The 15,656-nt window shown below is 45.0% G+C and overlaps 1 protein-coding gene and 1 pseudogene across 1 annotated transcript; one reads left to right on the top strand and one right to left on the bottom strand.

The window, feature by feature from the left end:
• Nucleotides 1–3,324: 3,324 nt before the first annotated feature.
• Nucleotides 3,325–7,577, bottom strand: LOC123080109 (uncharacterized; annotated as a pseudogene).
• A 3,001-nt stretch (nt 7,578–10,578) lies between these two features.
• On the top strand, nt 10,579–15,291 carry LOC123140106 (uncharacterized). Its single transcript, XM_044559842.1, has 9 exons — nt 10,579–10,886; nt 11,069–11,198; nt 11,755–12,016; nt 12,097–12,325; nt 12,467–12,617; nt 12,738–12,926; nt 13,123–13,170; nt 13,273–13,665; nt 14,225–15,291. Exons 1-9 carry the CDS (start codon nt 10,858–10,860, stop codon nt 15,143–15,145), a joined length of 2,352 nt encoding a protein of 783 aa, XP_044415777.1. The 5' UTR covers nt 10,579–10,857; the 3' UTR covers nt 15,146–15,291.
• The last annotated feature ends 365 nt before the right edge of the window (nt 15,292–15,656 follow it).

Here is a 15,656-nt window from a genome sequence, read left to right as displayed (position 1 = left end):
CTTCCAATATGTCCCATCAACATTGAGTTTCCTCTCAAAGGCAATACCCTCTTTCCTAGGGTTTCTGTTGAGGATCTACTTTTTGAGAACATCACAAAGAGTGTGATGCCCTTTGAGGCTTTTGTACATGCCTGTCATGCACAATTCCTTCAGCCCTACATCATCAGTGATACTAGCAATGTCCTCAGATTAGAAATTAGTGATAGTAGAGACATGTGAAGAATTTGTAGCATTAGAAGCATTTGAACATTCAGGTGAAGAATTAGCAGATTCACGTTCAATGCACTTTAGACATGGAGGAACAAATTCTTCCTGAGTAGCGCTGATTTGTTGAGCAAGTAATGAATCGCGCTCCTTGTGAAGATCTTCATAATCCACACTTAGCTTTTCAAGATCTTGCTTTCTTTAAAGAAATTCATAAAAAAGCTTCTCGTGATCCGATAAGAGAGTGTTATGATGACCTTGAAGGTTGTCAAACTTGGACTGAAGTCTCTGAAGATTTTCAGTCAAGGTTTTAGTGCGATCCATTTCTTCACCCAACATATCATCACTTTTATCTAGCATGTTTTGAATCTTTTCAAAAGCCTTTTGTTGTTTCACAGCAATCTTAGCAAGTTTAGAGTAGTTGGGCTTGAGATTTTCATCAGATTCATCCTCACTAGATTCAGAGGAGGCGTATTTAGTTACCTTGGCACCCTTTGCCATGAAGCAATAGGTGGGAGCGTAGTCATCATTGCCTTCATCATTCTTGTTGGTGAAGCCATTTTCTTCAGATTTGAAGATAGACTTGCCGACGAATGCAGTAGCAAGAGCTAGGCTCGCCACACCAGACTCGGACTCCTCAGATGCCTCCTCGTCCTCATGTTCCTCAGATTCAGCCTCAGAGTCCATGTCCTTGCCAATGAATACCCGAGCCTTCTTGGAGCTGCTCTTATTGTGAGATGAAGACTTCGAGGATTTTGATGATGAAGACTTTGAAGATTTCTTCTTCTTCTTTGCGTCATCAGAACTTTAATCCTTGTATTTCTTCTTCTTTGATTCCTTATCCCACTGAGGACAATCTTGGATGTAGTGACCAGGTTTCCTACATTTGTGGCATAGCCTCTTCTTGTAGTCACTGGATGAGGAATCATTGCTCCTTGAGGATTTTCCAAAGCGACCACGTCTTGAGAACTTCTGAAATTTCTTCACGAGCAGTGCTAGTTCCTGGCTCAGTTCTTCAGGATCACCAAGGCTGCTAGCAGAGTCCTCATCTTCAGACTCAGAGACTGCCTTGGCCTTCAGAGCACGTGATCTGCCATAGCTCGAACCATAGAGATCTCTCTTCTCAGCAAGCTGGAACTCATGAGTATTTAGCCACTCGAGGATATCAGCGGGATCAAGTGACTTGTAGTCATCACGCTCTTGAATCATCAGTGCTAGAGTATCAAATGAAGAATCGAGCGATCTCAGCAATTTCTTCACCACCTCATGGTCGGTGATGTCAGTGGCGCCAAGCGCTTGAAGCTCATTTGAGATGTCGGTGAGGCGATCGAAGGTTTGCTGGACATTTTCATTGTCGAGACTTTTGAAGCGATTGAAGAGATTGCGAAGAACATCAACACGAGAGTCACGTTGAGTTGAGACTCCTTCATTCACTTTGGACAGCCTATCCCAGATAAGCTTAGCAGTCCCCAAAGCACTCACTCTTTCATACTGTCCTTTGCTCAGATGGCCACATATGATATTCTTCGCTTGAGAATCGAGTTGCTTGAATCTCTTCACATCAGTAGCATTCAGAGAAGGTGTGACTGAGGGAGCACCATTTTGCACAACATACCAGAGATCGTTATCAATTGCCTCAAGATGTATTCGCATCTTATTCTTCCAGTAGGGGTAGTCCATTCCATCGAAGGTAGGACACCCAGCAGAGACTTTGATCATACCTGCGGTCGACATAACTAAAACTCCAGGCGGTTAAACCAAAATCACACCGAACAAGGGAGTACCTTGCTCTGATACCAATTGAAAGTGCGTTATATCGACTAGAGGGGGGTGAATAGGCGATTTTTATGAATTCTTCACTGAGGAATTTGCTGGTGAGGAAATTCCTAAATGAAGAACTACTAGCATGGTCATCATAATGGAATTAAGACAAGCACAGAGTACAGAAAGCGTAAACACAGGATAACACGGAAAGAAGACGAACAGACTGAAGAAATTGAACTGAGGAAATTGAAAAAGTCTTCTGTCAAAGTCTTCAAACAGATATGAATAGGCACACAACAACAGAACTGAGGAAATGAAAGAGTTGAGGAAATAGAACCAGTAAGCTTGGTGAAGACAATGATTTGGTAGACTAGTTCCAACTGCTGTCTTAGTTGTACGTCTGGTTGGAGCGGCTGAGTATTTAAACTCGAGGACACCCAGTCCCAGACACACAGTCCTCATCGTATTCTCCTTGAGCTAAGGTCACACAGACCTCGCCCAATCACTCATGGTAAGTCTTCAGGTGACTTCCAAACCTTCACAGACTAGGTCACTCGACGATCCACAATTCCTCTTGGATGCTCTAGACCATGACACCTAACCGTCTGGAAGAAGCACAGTCTTCAAAGGTAATAAGCATAGGATCCACGCAGGATCAATCTCTTCAGTGATGCTCAATCACTTTGGGTTTGTAGGTGTTGGGTTTGGGTTTTCCTCACTTGATGATTTTCGCTCAAAGTCCTCGGAGGATGGGATGCTCTCAAATGACAAGTGTCAGTTTCTCTCGGAGCAGCCAACCAGCTAGTGGTTGTAGGGGGCGGCTATTTATAGCCTAGGGAGCAGCCCGACATGACAAGACATAAATGCCCTTCAATGATATGACCGTTAGGTGGGTAGATATTTTGGGACAGCTGACGCATAGCACAACAACGGTCGGAATTTTGACTCTCAAATTCCTCAGGGCTATCATGTTCCTCACTATGTAGGCAATCCGCACTGGCGAATTCCTAACTCCTCAGTCAGAACAAATTCCTCAGAGACCCGAAGAACTTCGTCTCTGTCATTGAAGAATATGACTAAACTGTATGAGATTTCCAATGGCTTCACTCGAAGGGATTGGTAGGTGTAGGATTTTGAGTTGAGCATCACATGAAAATTTTTCCTTAGTATTTCCTCAACCCCCTTTAATAGTACAGTGTTTCATGACTCAAGAAAGAGAAAATGAAACTACGAAAACAAAAGTCTTCACACTTCATGTTCCTCGAATGATTGCCAAGTCTTCAAGGTCACACCAATTTCTTCACTTTCAAAGTCTTCAAGAAGTCTTCAAAAATCCAAAGTCTTCAGTTGAAGAACTTCATTTTTAGGGGTCGGCTTTCTTTGTAAATATCAAACTCCTCATAGACTTATAGACCTGTGTACACTCACAAACGCATCAGTCCCTTAACCTATAAGTCTTCAATACACCAAAATCACTAAGGGGCACTAGATGCACTTACACATCTCAAGATTGCATTTAAAATCAGACACACACAACCATCATCGTAAGGTGGGTACCTTCCCTAGTGGTCTACCACCAACCTAAACAGACCACCTCTCTAGATGTATCTACAAGGCTAGGAGTTCAGATGCCAGTGGACACAAATCCTCCCTCTCGCGGACGGCGGAGGTCCTCCACATCAGCGACCTCAGGCGTCGAAATCACCTGACGATCATCTGTGCGACGTGGCCACCGAGCTTCACGCGAAGTCCGCCTCTGAGTGGTTGAAGAGCACAGCGCCACCGGGCCGCACTTGTCAGCGTTGATCACCTCTGCACCCACGTCGGGAAAGTGAAAACTTGTTAGTATGCAAATTGCATCAGTTCAACGAAATAGTATTATTAACAGTGTGCTGCAAGAATAAGAAAGCTCAATGTCAAACATCACTTTAGTTGTTAAAAATATCATTCATTCATCATATAACATTATTTTTTGTTGTCAAATCATGTAAACCAAATTCACATTTACAATAAGTCAACTTCTCATTTTTTAAATGGCTAAAAAGTGATCTATTTGGTAACAACAAATGCTAACAGTCAAATTCATATTGGCAGATATCAGACCATAAGAATCTACATACAAGCACTAAAGTATATGGGGCGTCCTTCAAAAGTTCGGTCAACCCTTCATATGAATCCGACCAAATCTAATAACATAAAAGGTTTTGAGTAGATAAGGCACCTTTGGGAATGATAACTTTGTTGGAGCTTCCACAACTTCACCAAATTTAACCTTTTCACGTCCAGGGAATTCAAGATGAGTCTCGACCTTACCAGCCTTGCACTTCTTTTTCTTCTCGTCCAGATGTCTGAAACCAATGATACAACATACTTTATTATCGTACATTGCCATGAGTGAAGGTGGAAGTTCTCTTAGAATATTTTGTCCTAGTTCAAAAATAAAAGCTGAAGCAAGATACATGGTTTATTCTTTACACGAGGCAACATTGGATCCAAATGAATTGATGCAAAAGCTACACAATTGGAGTCAAGCAAACCAAGACAGATCAAATGGTTAGACAACTTACTTCTTCATTTTCTGCTTCTTCGAAACCGAGAAATATAGAACATCCACAAAGTACATTTTCTTTAAAGTCATTCTTTTCTACACCCCATAAAAGCTGTCACTCAAGGAGTGACATGTTTTTTATTACAAAAATTTACCACATTCTGATTAACATGGAAAAGCAAGCTAGAGTTAGCAGACCAAAATTAGGTTCAAAATGTAATGATACAGATATCCAATATTCACAACTAGTACTTTCAGGCGGCATGTCAAATCACTTTGTACAGTGGCGGATCTAGGATTACACTATGGGGTTGCCACTAAAAAAAATCTGCGCAAAGCTCACAATTTAAGTGTAATACAAGCATTGCAAATTCACATATTTTAACAACTATGAAAATGTCGAAAACATACATGGTAATTACCTTGTTTGTCTACACCAGACTTGCACATGCTTCTTGTTCTGGAGCAGTCCCCTGTTCTTTAGTGTGCCCTTCAGCAGCCTCTTCTACTAGAGCATTAGGAGCAGTAGCAAATAACTAGTATCATCATTAGTCAGTACAGAGGACCACTTCAAAGGAATTTAAGAAGGAAGATAAGGACTACTCATACTATATGCCAACCAACATCCACCCAGTTCAGAAGAAAGCGTATATACTAATATCAGAAGTTCAGAACCATATGACTGAAACTCGGGATTACAGGAGAACTGCTTTCACCTGACAGCGCAACAAGAGCAACCAGTAATATACATACGCATTAACACTAGAGCTAGCTCAATTTACCCTAGGACTACTCCGGTAATCAACATAAAGAGGCGAGAGACCGAGAGGCTCAGACCTCGAGTCAGAGGCGAGAGCTCCAAGCCTCCAACAGGATGTGAGGATGACCGCCGACCGCCCGACCGGCCACCCGCCAGCGGCGCAGCAGCAGCGCCGGTCGACACGCGCCAACAGCCCCGCGCCGGTCGCCGTCCCCGCCGCCGCGAATCAGCGAAGCAAGCTAGGTTTCGGTCTACGCCTCACTGTGGTGAATCGATTCGTGCAGCTCGCTCTGCTGTGGCCGTGGCGTTGTAGTGTCCAGCAGTTCCCAAAAGGCCAAAAAGCTCAAGAACGCACTCCAGAGACTCCAAGAACGCCAAGAAAAAACAGCAGCACGTTGCAGAGGCCTTCACGTTCAGCTGGTGATTCTACATATTGTTATCATAAGGGATGGACAAATCTAACACGACTAGGTTATGCAATGATTTACAGCAAAAACAGATAGCTAGCACTATAGAGGAACACCATTGTTAATACGCAAGTGCTTTCGAGAATGATTGGCTGGAACACAAGCAAGATCTCTGACACTAAACCATGAACATGAGATGTAATATAGGTGTTTGTCTAGTCAATTCTTGCGAAGCGACTGATGGACATCAAACTAAATCCAATACTTGCAGCATACACCACATAACACTGAACATTCCCATTAACAAATTTTCCAGTGCATTACAGATAAACTGGTGGGCGGTGGTTCGGGATCAATTTGACTGGGTCAAGCGTGACACACACAGGCTGAAGTGATAAATCCAGGACAAAGAAACCAAGAGTACCCTACTAGCCGAATTTTTTAGTCTGAAGTATGTTACAGATACCATAGTAAGACGGAAAAACAATCAGATGAGTAGCTAGATCAGTCAATAAAAGGGGGAGGGGGAGGGGCAGGGGCAGGGCAGGATAGCTCACGAGGTCGAGGATCTGGAGCAGGGAGCGGATGGTGGCCTCGTCCATGGAGCGGACGTGCTGCTCCACCCAGGTCCCGAGCACCAGGTCCTGCTCCAGGAAGCCCCTCTACTTGCTCCTGTACATCAGACTGCACGCACGCAGGTGTACGCGGCCTCCCAATCAGCAAACCGTTCTTGCTGGCCCAGAGGCTGAAAACTTGAAGGGGTAATGGAGGAGACGCACCTGTTGACGAGGCGGTGGCGGCTCTCGTCATTGGAGAAGTCGATGGCGGTGTCGGCGGTGTTCTGCTGGGTGGAGGCGGTAACGGAGAGGAGGCGGCTGGAGGCCGTGGGGAGGATCGCGCGCGAGGAAGCTGGAGAGGGGAGGGCGCGGCGGAGCTGGAGCGCCCGGCGAAGGAGCGTGGCCGGCGAGGAACTGGCGGGCGTGGGTGGTGGCGGCGGGGAGGAGATCGTGGGGGAGAGGAGGTCGACAGAGGGGTGGGGGTGAGGTCGCGAGAGTTTTTTTTTTTTTTTGAGGAATTCACGAGAGAGTTCGGTGGTGCGAGTGGACCGGGGTAGTAGTAGTGGTGTGGGGGTCTCACCTGTGTTATAGCTTTTCACTTAGGCCAACTTCACCGTGCGACCCTATTTTGTCCGCCCCGGTCCGCTTGGGATAAAAGGAACAAATTAGGCGGCCCAGCGCGCGGGTGCAAACGGACTTTTGTCCGTTTTGTGTCCGCTTTCGACCCATCCGCGGCCCAAGTTTGCGCCGCTTTTGGGGTGAAACGGACACCACGCGGACGCGCAGGTCGTCTGCGCGTGTCCTCCCCTGGCCCGCCCGTCGGTGGCACAGGACGGGCCTTTTTCTATCCGCACCCTCCTCCCTCCGGCCGCATCCACTCTACTCTTCCACACTCTTCCCCTCTCTCTCCCCCTCGCCGCCGCCGGCCGCCCGCTGCCATTGCAGCCGTGCACCTCGGACGCGTGCTTGCCAGCCCGTTCCTCTCGTCGCCGCCGAGCTACCCAAGCACGGCCATCTTGTTTGCGCACCCGCCGGCCGGATTTGGGGCAGATCCGGTCGGTCTTGAGCTCGCCCAGCTATGGGAGGTCGGGCCGCGCCATGGACTGGCCGGGCACCTTGCCGGAAGGCCCTGGCAGGGCCGCAAGGCCACATGCAGGCAGTGGCTCGTCCTCTAGCCGCTCGGATCTGCACCGCCGGTGGTCCGCCGGCAGATACGTGAATGGCGGCCGGGCGGGCTCAGTGCTTGCCCAAAAGCTCGTCGGCGCACCGTTGCCCCTCATCAAGTGCGACCACTGCCAAGGATGGTCGTACGCCGCGTGTCTACAACGCCGGAGCATCCCGGGTGGGTGTTCATCAAGTGCTTAAACGATGGGGTATGTGCTCTTTTAGCTTCGGTGCATGTTTGTGCTCTTGGATTAGACTAGTGGTGCTAACTTTAAGTTTTTTTGTGTAGACCGGATGCAAGTTTTGGTATTGGAAAGAAGAGTACATCGATCTGTTGATAGAGCGAAATGTAGTGCATGTTCGTGCACTTTTAGCTAGCTTAGAAGCTTTAGATGAGACAAGTGCATTTGTTGCTAGATTAGAGTCTAGGTACGATACTATGTGTGAGGAAGCAACGTCGACTTCTGGCTTGAAGAAGAAAGGAGGGGGCAACTTCGTGCCTCCTCCACAGATCAACAATGAGTGCATCGGGAAGGCGCTAACCCAACTCAAGGGAGCAGTTATGGAAGTTGGGTATCTTCTCAAATGTATTCTTGTGGTTCTTATTTTCTTTGGCCTTGTTTTACTAGTCAAAATGTGATGATGTATTGTTATGTATCGAAAATGAATGATAAAAAAAGTTTAAGGACTTGCAAAGAAATATACGCGGACAGGATGGGGCAAATGGATGCTGCCGCGCGCTGGGCGCACGGCCATCGCATCCCAGGACAGGCCCGGACACGACCCCAAACCCCTACCCAAACGGACCGAAACCGACAAAACGGACGTCCGTTTGGGGTCGCACGGTGGAGTTGGCCTTAGTAATAGCGCAGGTTTTACGACATGCGCTGCTACTACTACGTCATATCCACGGAAGATACTTACTAATAACGTGTCCAAAAGAAACCAACGCTGCTAGTAAGCCATACCAGTAGCTCGCTTTGTACCACGCGAATTACCAGTAGCGTGGGGCCCAAATAAACGCTGCTGATAAACTTCTATATATAAGCATTTTCCTAGTAGCGATGTCATAACTTACAAAGTGTTTTCTTCAATGAGTCTAGCCACTCTAAATCAACCCACTGCACAACTCCACAATTTCTCCCTTCGTGCAAAAAGGACAAATTTTACACAATGCTTCAAATAACAGTGACCATTATGTTAAATAACAAGATTATGTAAAATATAACCAGGTATAAATGAGCACTATTGTCTACCTTAATTAGCTAAATGGGCACGCTGAACACTTCTATCCCCCTTAACATACTTACAAAATGAGCACATCAATTTTTTACATACTTAGCATTGAGCACTAAGCATTCCTTAATTAAAGCACAAAGGACCACAATATTCTTTTACATACTCCCTCCATTCTATAATGTAGTGCGTTTAGATTTTTTGGAAAGTCAAAGTTTGCAAGTTTGACCAAGTTTATAGAGAAAACTATTTATATCTGCAATACCAAATATGTAAAATATGAAACTGCATCTTATGATGAATCTAATGATATATGTTTGGCATTCTAGATATAAATATTTTTATCCATAAACATGGTCTAAGATTCTAAGATTTGACTTTTTAAAATATTTATATGCACTACATTATGGAACGGAGGGAGTACTTAGCAGAATGCACAATAAAGACATGGAAAATTAACCATTGATATTTAAAGCTTTTCTCATGAGTGACCACTACAAAATTAGAGCTTTTTATTAGTTAGGGCACTGCTTTTAAAAGAAAATTCTAAGAGCAGTAAACTCTAGGACATTTTGCAAATATTTAATTAAAGAAGCAGGGTGAGCACACCATTTTCGCAAGGTTTGATCTTACATGCTCAACACATGAATAGAACCTCTCGCCCATGTTCATCCCTTCAAAAGTAAGGTACTTCTCTGCCGGCCTCCCATGGTCGCACAAGATCATTACATATGTGACAACGGCGGAGCTTAGTTGGGGCTAGCAGGGGCCATGGCCGCCCCATCCTCACTACATAACCCGAAGAAAAAAAATTTGGGGGGGGGGGGGGGGGGGAGATAGGAGTGAAATTGATGCTCAAATGAAATGTAGTGGATGGACTCCTCACTCGTGTCTCCGTCATTCTAGGAGACCATGGCGCGATGCGACCACAAGTGGCTTTTTTTGTTTGTGAATGACAAGTGGCTTGGTCGGAGATGGTTACAATAGAGAAGAGAGTGAGAGCGAGATAGAGAGGAGAGCCGCAGCAGATGCTGCAGTAAGTGGGTAAATAGTTGTGAGCTAACCGCTCTAACATTTGTCAATCAGGAACCATTACCCCTGTAGCCACGTCGGCAAAAGGGCCCCACCTATCAAATTCGACGCCAAAACAGGCTAAGCTGCCGACCGGTGCTATCTATAAACAGATTACGGTAGGCCGGTCGTTTTTGCCAAAAAAAGGAATTGTGTTTGTACTAACCTAGCCACTAATTTGATTTTTTTGTGCAATTAACTACCGTGCTCTTGACCCGATCCGACATCTTGACCAGCCTCCGGACATGACGGCCATAACCCTAGAAACCCTAGATTGATGTGGACATCGGGGGGATGGGAGAGTAGAGGGCGTGCAACCTATGCAATTGTTGTGTGTAGAGAGATTGTAGGAGGGACTTTGTACGTGAAGAATATGACATGGGGGACAACAGAAGGTGGTTCTTTTATACAAGGAACACTTTCCTTTTAATATGGTACAGCCGTAGATGCTTACATACATGCATAAACACCCCCTCTATGCACGCACGCACACACGTACGCACTACCTTAATGAGCACCTTTGAGATACTGATCCGGTACAACATTTTGAAATTGGCGAAGTAGTCACAGACGCTTCATAGTTGAGAGGAATGTATTCTCTCACTGAACATCACCGAAAAATCTAAAATAAATCCAGAAAAATACGAGCATAATAAATCTAATCATCTGAGCTAGTTTACTGTATAACGAACACTCGAGAGGCAGAAGATGCTCCTACGAGGTGAGGCGTGATATATACAGGGAACCTAACCATGTCTAAAAGCATATTGAATAATTGAGATATCATTTTCGAACATCTTTTGTGTCCTTCAAGTTGCTGTCCTATTCGCTTTTGTGATACAGTTCGCCTCGCAGCAGCAACAAACAACCACATCGGTATGGAAGTCAGTGAGGCCACCGATCGTCGTCTGCGCCTCTATTTGTAGAAGAATACTTTTGACGACACTGTGCAACAAGCTGCAAGGAGTCCCTAATCTGAAGAAAAAAGGTACCCGGCCGGCCGCAACTCCGCCGTCCGCTCGCCCTCCGGCAGCCTGCTCATCCTTCCGGGACCTGCTTCTCCGGTTAGCTGCATGATCCACATCTCCATGGTCTATTAATTAATTGGCGTCTTGGATTCTCCCCTTTCGGCATCTCCTGTCAAAGATGATGGCATCTCCTGTCTCCGGCTCCAGGTTAGTAGGGCGTTCTTCTGTGCTGCATGGCTAACCTACCTGCCGCTTAATACATCGGATTCCACGCAGCTTTTACTTAACATAAATAAAGTACACATCTTTTTCTCTGAGAAAAAAAAACTGAAGTTAATATTTTTTTCCCTAATTTGCGCATGCTTCAAAGTTTTCATTTGGATGGACAGACATAACTCCATGGGCACCAACGGAGCTACGGAGCCAACCAGTCTTACAGTCAGTGTATTGCAGAAAATCACAGATAATTTTTCCAAAGAGAGAACACTTGGTAAAGGCGCATATGGAAAGGTTTTCAAGGTTAGATTCATATACTGCTACGGACACGGATTTTGAGAACATGGGTACACACGCACATATTACAAATAGTAAAAAGAATCAAACGATTCTGAAACTATTTTGTAATGAACATGGCCGAGTGTTCTACTCACGTGTGAAATTTTGTGAAGAAATCACATCTGCCATATTCTAGGCAAAAAAAAGACAAAGTCGATGCCATATGAAAATACCATGTTTGAAGCAATTTGGAGGCCCGATTTTGTTTTTTCGCCATGAATGTCATTTCTTCATCAAACTTCACATGTGAGTAGAACAGTCGACCAAGTTTGTTAACCTAAACTTTTAGAATTGTTTGATTTTTTGTGCTATTTTTTAGATTTTACTATTTATAAGGGGTGCACGTGTACCCATGTTCACTTTATATTTTTGATACTATACTACGCTGTGATATACTTCATATTACTGCTATTTAACTGCAACATGGCCGAATAACCTGGCTACAAACCTTTTCTTCATACCAAAAATTGACAAGCTTACCAAATGATATTGGTTGATATAATCGATCTTGAGTACGTAGGGGGTGCACGACAATGGAGAAGAGATTGCTGTGAAGCTGCTTCATAATAACATGCGAGCAATTGACGATGAGCAATTCAAGCAAGAATTTAATAACCTTATGATGCTCAACCATCCGAACATTATACGGCTAGTTGGCTACTGCTACGAAACACAACATCAACATATGGAATTCCAAGGGAAATTAATTTTTGTTGAGATGACATATAGAGCGCTTTGTTTCGAGTATATGCACAAGGGAAGCCTTCAGAAGTATCTATCTGGTACGAGGCTAGACCACTCAGATTATGTTACATATTTAATATCTGTATGGCACGCTCTTATACTTATTTAAATTTTGTAGAGGAATCACAAGGACTTGATTGGGACACACGTTACAAAATAATCAAGGGTACTTGCGAGGGCCTAAAATACCTCCACGAAGGATCCAAAGAGCCAATCTACCATTTGGACCTAAAACCTGACAATATACTGCTAGATGAGAATATGGAGCCGAAACTTGCTGATTTTGGTTTGTCCAAGCTTTTTGGTGAAGAACAAACTAGAATCACACAGTCTCCCCTAGGAACGTTGTAAGTGAATGCATTCACCCCATGAATAGATTCCTTCTCTTTCTGAATCTTTTACGAGAAATGAATGAATGAATTTCTTCCCCAATGTCCATTGCATATATTCATTAATTGCATCAAGTATATTTCTATTGTCATGCCCAGTGGATACATGCCGCCGGAATACATAAATGGAAACATAGTCTCGAAGAAGTGGGACATATTCAGCTTGGGAGTTGTGATGACAAAGCTAATTTCAGGGCCGAAAGGCTACTCCAGAAGTTACGAAATGCCTTACCAAGAATTTCTTGATCTAGTAAGATGCTAGCTCTTCAATTCTAGAGAAATATTAATGCTTATGTTTAACAGATATATTATTCTATGCTTTACATGTGTAGAAGTTTCACTCTTGTTGCTTTACACTTGGGCTACACAGGTACAGGATAACTGGAGGAGCAGATTGCAGGCAACATCGAGTTCGTCCCAGCCACTAGAAGCACACTGTCAGCAAGTGGACATATGCACCAAAATAGCGCTCAGCTGCATGGAGTCTGATAGGCACAAAAGGCCCACTATATTGGATATCATAGCTAAGCTGAATGAAACTGAAACTATGATTGATGAGGTAACCTTTCATTGTTAACATAAAACGATTGAAACTTTCAGTCAATACATCAACTACCTGATCCCTCGATCAGTCTCACCCTTCACATCTACAGCCATATACACTCTTTCCATTTCATAGTATTTACTGGCGTGAAAGAAATCTTTGGGCTTGTTACTTAGCTCATTTGTGCTTACGATTGAAATTAAAATTTCAGGCGTTGTCATGGTCTGCAGCTATGCGTTCATGGATGCAGGGAGACTTGGTAAGCTTTCGCCTATGGATTCTAAACACAGTTTGGATTTGTCAACGTTCCATTAGTTGTCATCACCTAGCAATGAATGACCAGTGGATGAAAAATATTCAGGTGAAGTTAGAAGCCTTCACGAAAAGCGAAGCGATTCCAAGCAAAGAGACGTGCAGTGAGTTCCCTGTGCTGTTGCGGATCACGGTGACACCATGGCATGGCATGGAAGAGATGCCACGCGGGGGCGTGGACGTCGTGGTGGTGATCGAGGTTGACTGGTCCATGGTGCTTCAGTGGAGGCTGGATATCATCAAGCAGGCCCTGATGATCGTCATCGACAAGCTTGGCCCCAACGATCGGCTCTCCATCTTGTCATTCGAGGGCAATATACCCCGCATTATGGAGCTCACACTCATGTCCCGCCAAGGCCAAGATGCTGCCAAACTCATTGTCAATGAGCTGGTGGTCAACCATGGCTACAATATAATTGCCGCCCTGCGAGAGGGAGCTGAGGTATACAAATAATTTATTTTTTGAATTATTTGAATTGCTTACCACATGTGTCACGTAGTAGAAGGCATATACATTTTGTGTAAAGTCAGACGGTGAGTTTGACCAAGTTTGCACAAAAAACTATTAGCATCATAATACTCAATTAGGACCATTAAAAACACAATAAAATATAGTTTCATATATCTACTCCCTCCGTTCCTAAATATTTGTCTTTCTAGAGATTTCAACAAATGACTACATACGAAGCAAAATGAGTGAATCTACACTCTAAAATATGTCTATATACATCCGTATGTGGTAACCATTTGAAATCTCTAGAAAGATAAATATTTAGAAACGGAGGGAGTATTTAGCATTGTAGTTGTTGATTTTTTTTCTCTACAAACTTGGCCAAACTTTGTGTTGTTTAACATTAGAAGAAAAAAACACAAGCCTTCTTTTCAAGCACAGATGGAATACGTACTTTTTTGATGTTATTATTATTTTCTAAACCTATGTTTTTGTTTTACTTAATATATAAAACCGTGTTCCTCTTGTGTCGATTTCTTGTTGGATTTAGATTCTGAGGGGGCGTCAAGCGGAGGAGGGTGACAGCCGTGTGGGCTGCATCATGTTGCTGTCGGACAATAATGACATCAATGGAATCAAGGACAGGTACGACAAGGAAATCAGCTCCGAATTCCCGGCCTATGTCTTTGGCCTGGGCGAGCTACACCACCCGGAGGTCATGAAGTACCTAGCCGACAGGACCCACGGCACCTACTCTTTCGTCCACTACGACATCAACGCCATGAAGGATGCCTTCGAGCTGTTCATCAGTGGCCTCACAACGGTCGCCGCAACGGCCGTCAAGATCACCCTCAAGGCCCACGAGGGTGTCTTCATATCATCCATCTACACCGGCGGATACCACCAATCTGTGAGCTCTGACAAACGATCCGGCGAGATACATGTCGAGAGCATGTACGCCGGCGAGCGGAAGAACTTCATCGCCTACCTTAAAGTCGCCGACGGCGACAAGAAGAGGCTACTGACCGTTGGCGGCCGGTACCGGACCTTAATGGCCAAGAAGAAGCTGGCTGACACGGACGTCTCCGTGCTGCGACCAGGTTCGGCATGCTCACCTGCCGAGATGGCCATCCACCCTGAGGTGGCGGCGGAGCTCGTGCGGATCCGGCTTCGGAAAGGCGTGGTCACGATGAGTCGAAACCCTGATGCCCTAGAACAGCTATGGGCCCGCGTCAAGTGCTCCGAGGAGGGCGGAGGCGCACCCGAGGAAACCTTGTCGGCGCTCGGCAATGACGTGGCTGAAATTAAGAGAGTCATCACGCACAACAGGTCGCCTCCTTACATGATGTCATGGCTGACTGCTAGTGCATGGCAGCGCGCAACCACCAAGGGCGCACGCTGCGTCTCCGGCGCTTTCACCGTGCCGGGGCAGCAGAAAGATGCAGACGCGAAGGACAATGGCCGCAAGTAAAGTAAAAAAATGCCCCACGGCCCATGTTCTCCTCTGTATTTTCATACTAGTAGAACGTCTGTGTGTTATACAGGCTATAATACAGGCTATAATACATGCATATAAATGAATAAAATAAATATTAAGATAGTTTTTAAGTCGATGCTCATTTCTTCTTCATATGTTTGGGTGAGTTCGGACATCAAATAGACACCCAATAGGATCTACAAAGTTCAACTGTCTAGACAATTCGGACTTCCTCAAATCCATCCCATATTTGGGGGAGAAATGTGGTTATGTGGATTATCCGCCATGTTGTCTCCAGCACGCGGTCACAACACAAAAAGCTCACCCCAGGATGCACCCTACCATTTTCTTGCTGGGCCCTTCCTACATGCTCGGTTTCCCGCTGTAGACGGGACATTTCTCACCGGAGCCCTCTCCTTTAAAACCATGACGCCCATCTCACCTTTGCCATGGAGCCCTCTCTCTTTCACACTATACTTCCCCACATACCACCAAGCACTAGTAG

This window comes from Triticum aestivum, chromosome 1B (assembly GCF_018294505.1).
Source record: "Triticum aestivum cultivar Chinese Spring chromosome 1B, IWGSC CS RefSeq v2.1, whole genome shotgun sequence".
NCBI classification, from domain to species: domain Eukaryota; kingdom Viridiplantae; phylum Streptophyta; class Magnoliopsida; order Poales; family Poaceae; genus Triticum; species Triticum aestivum.
The sequence above is the reverse complement of the archived record's forward strand: the minus strand, read 5'-3'. Positions and strand labels throughout refer to the sequence as shown.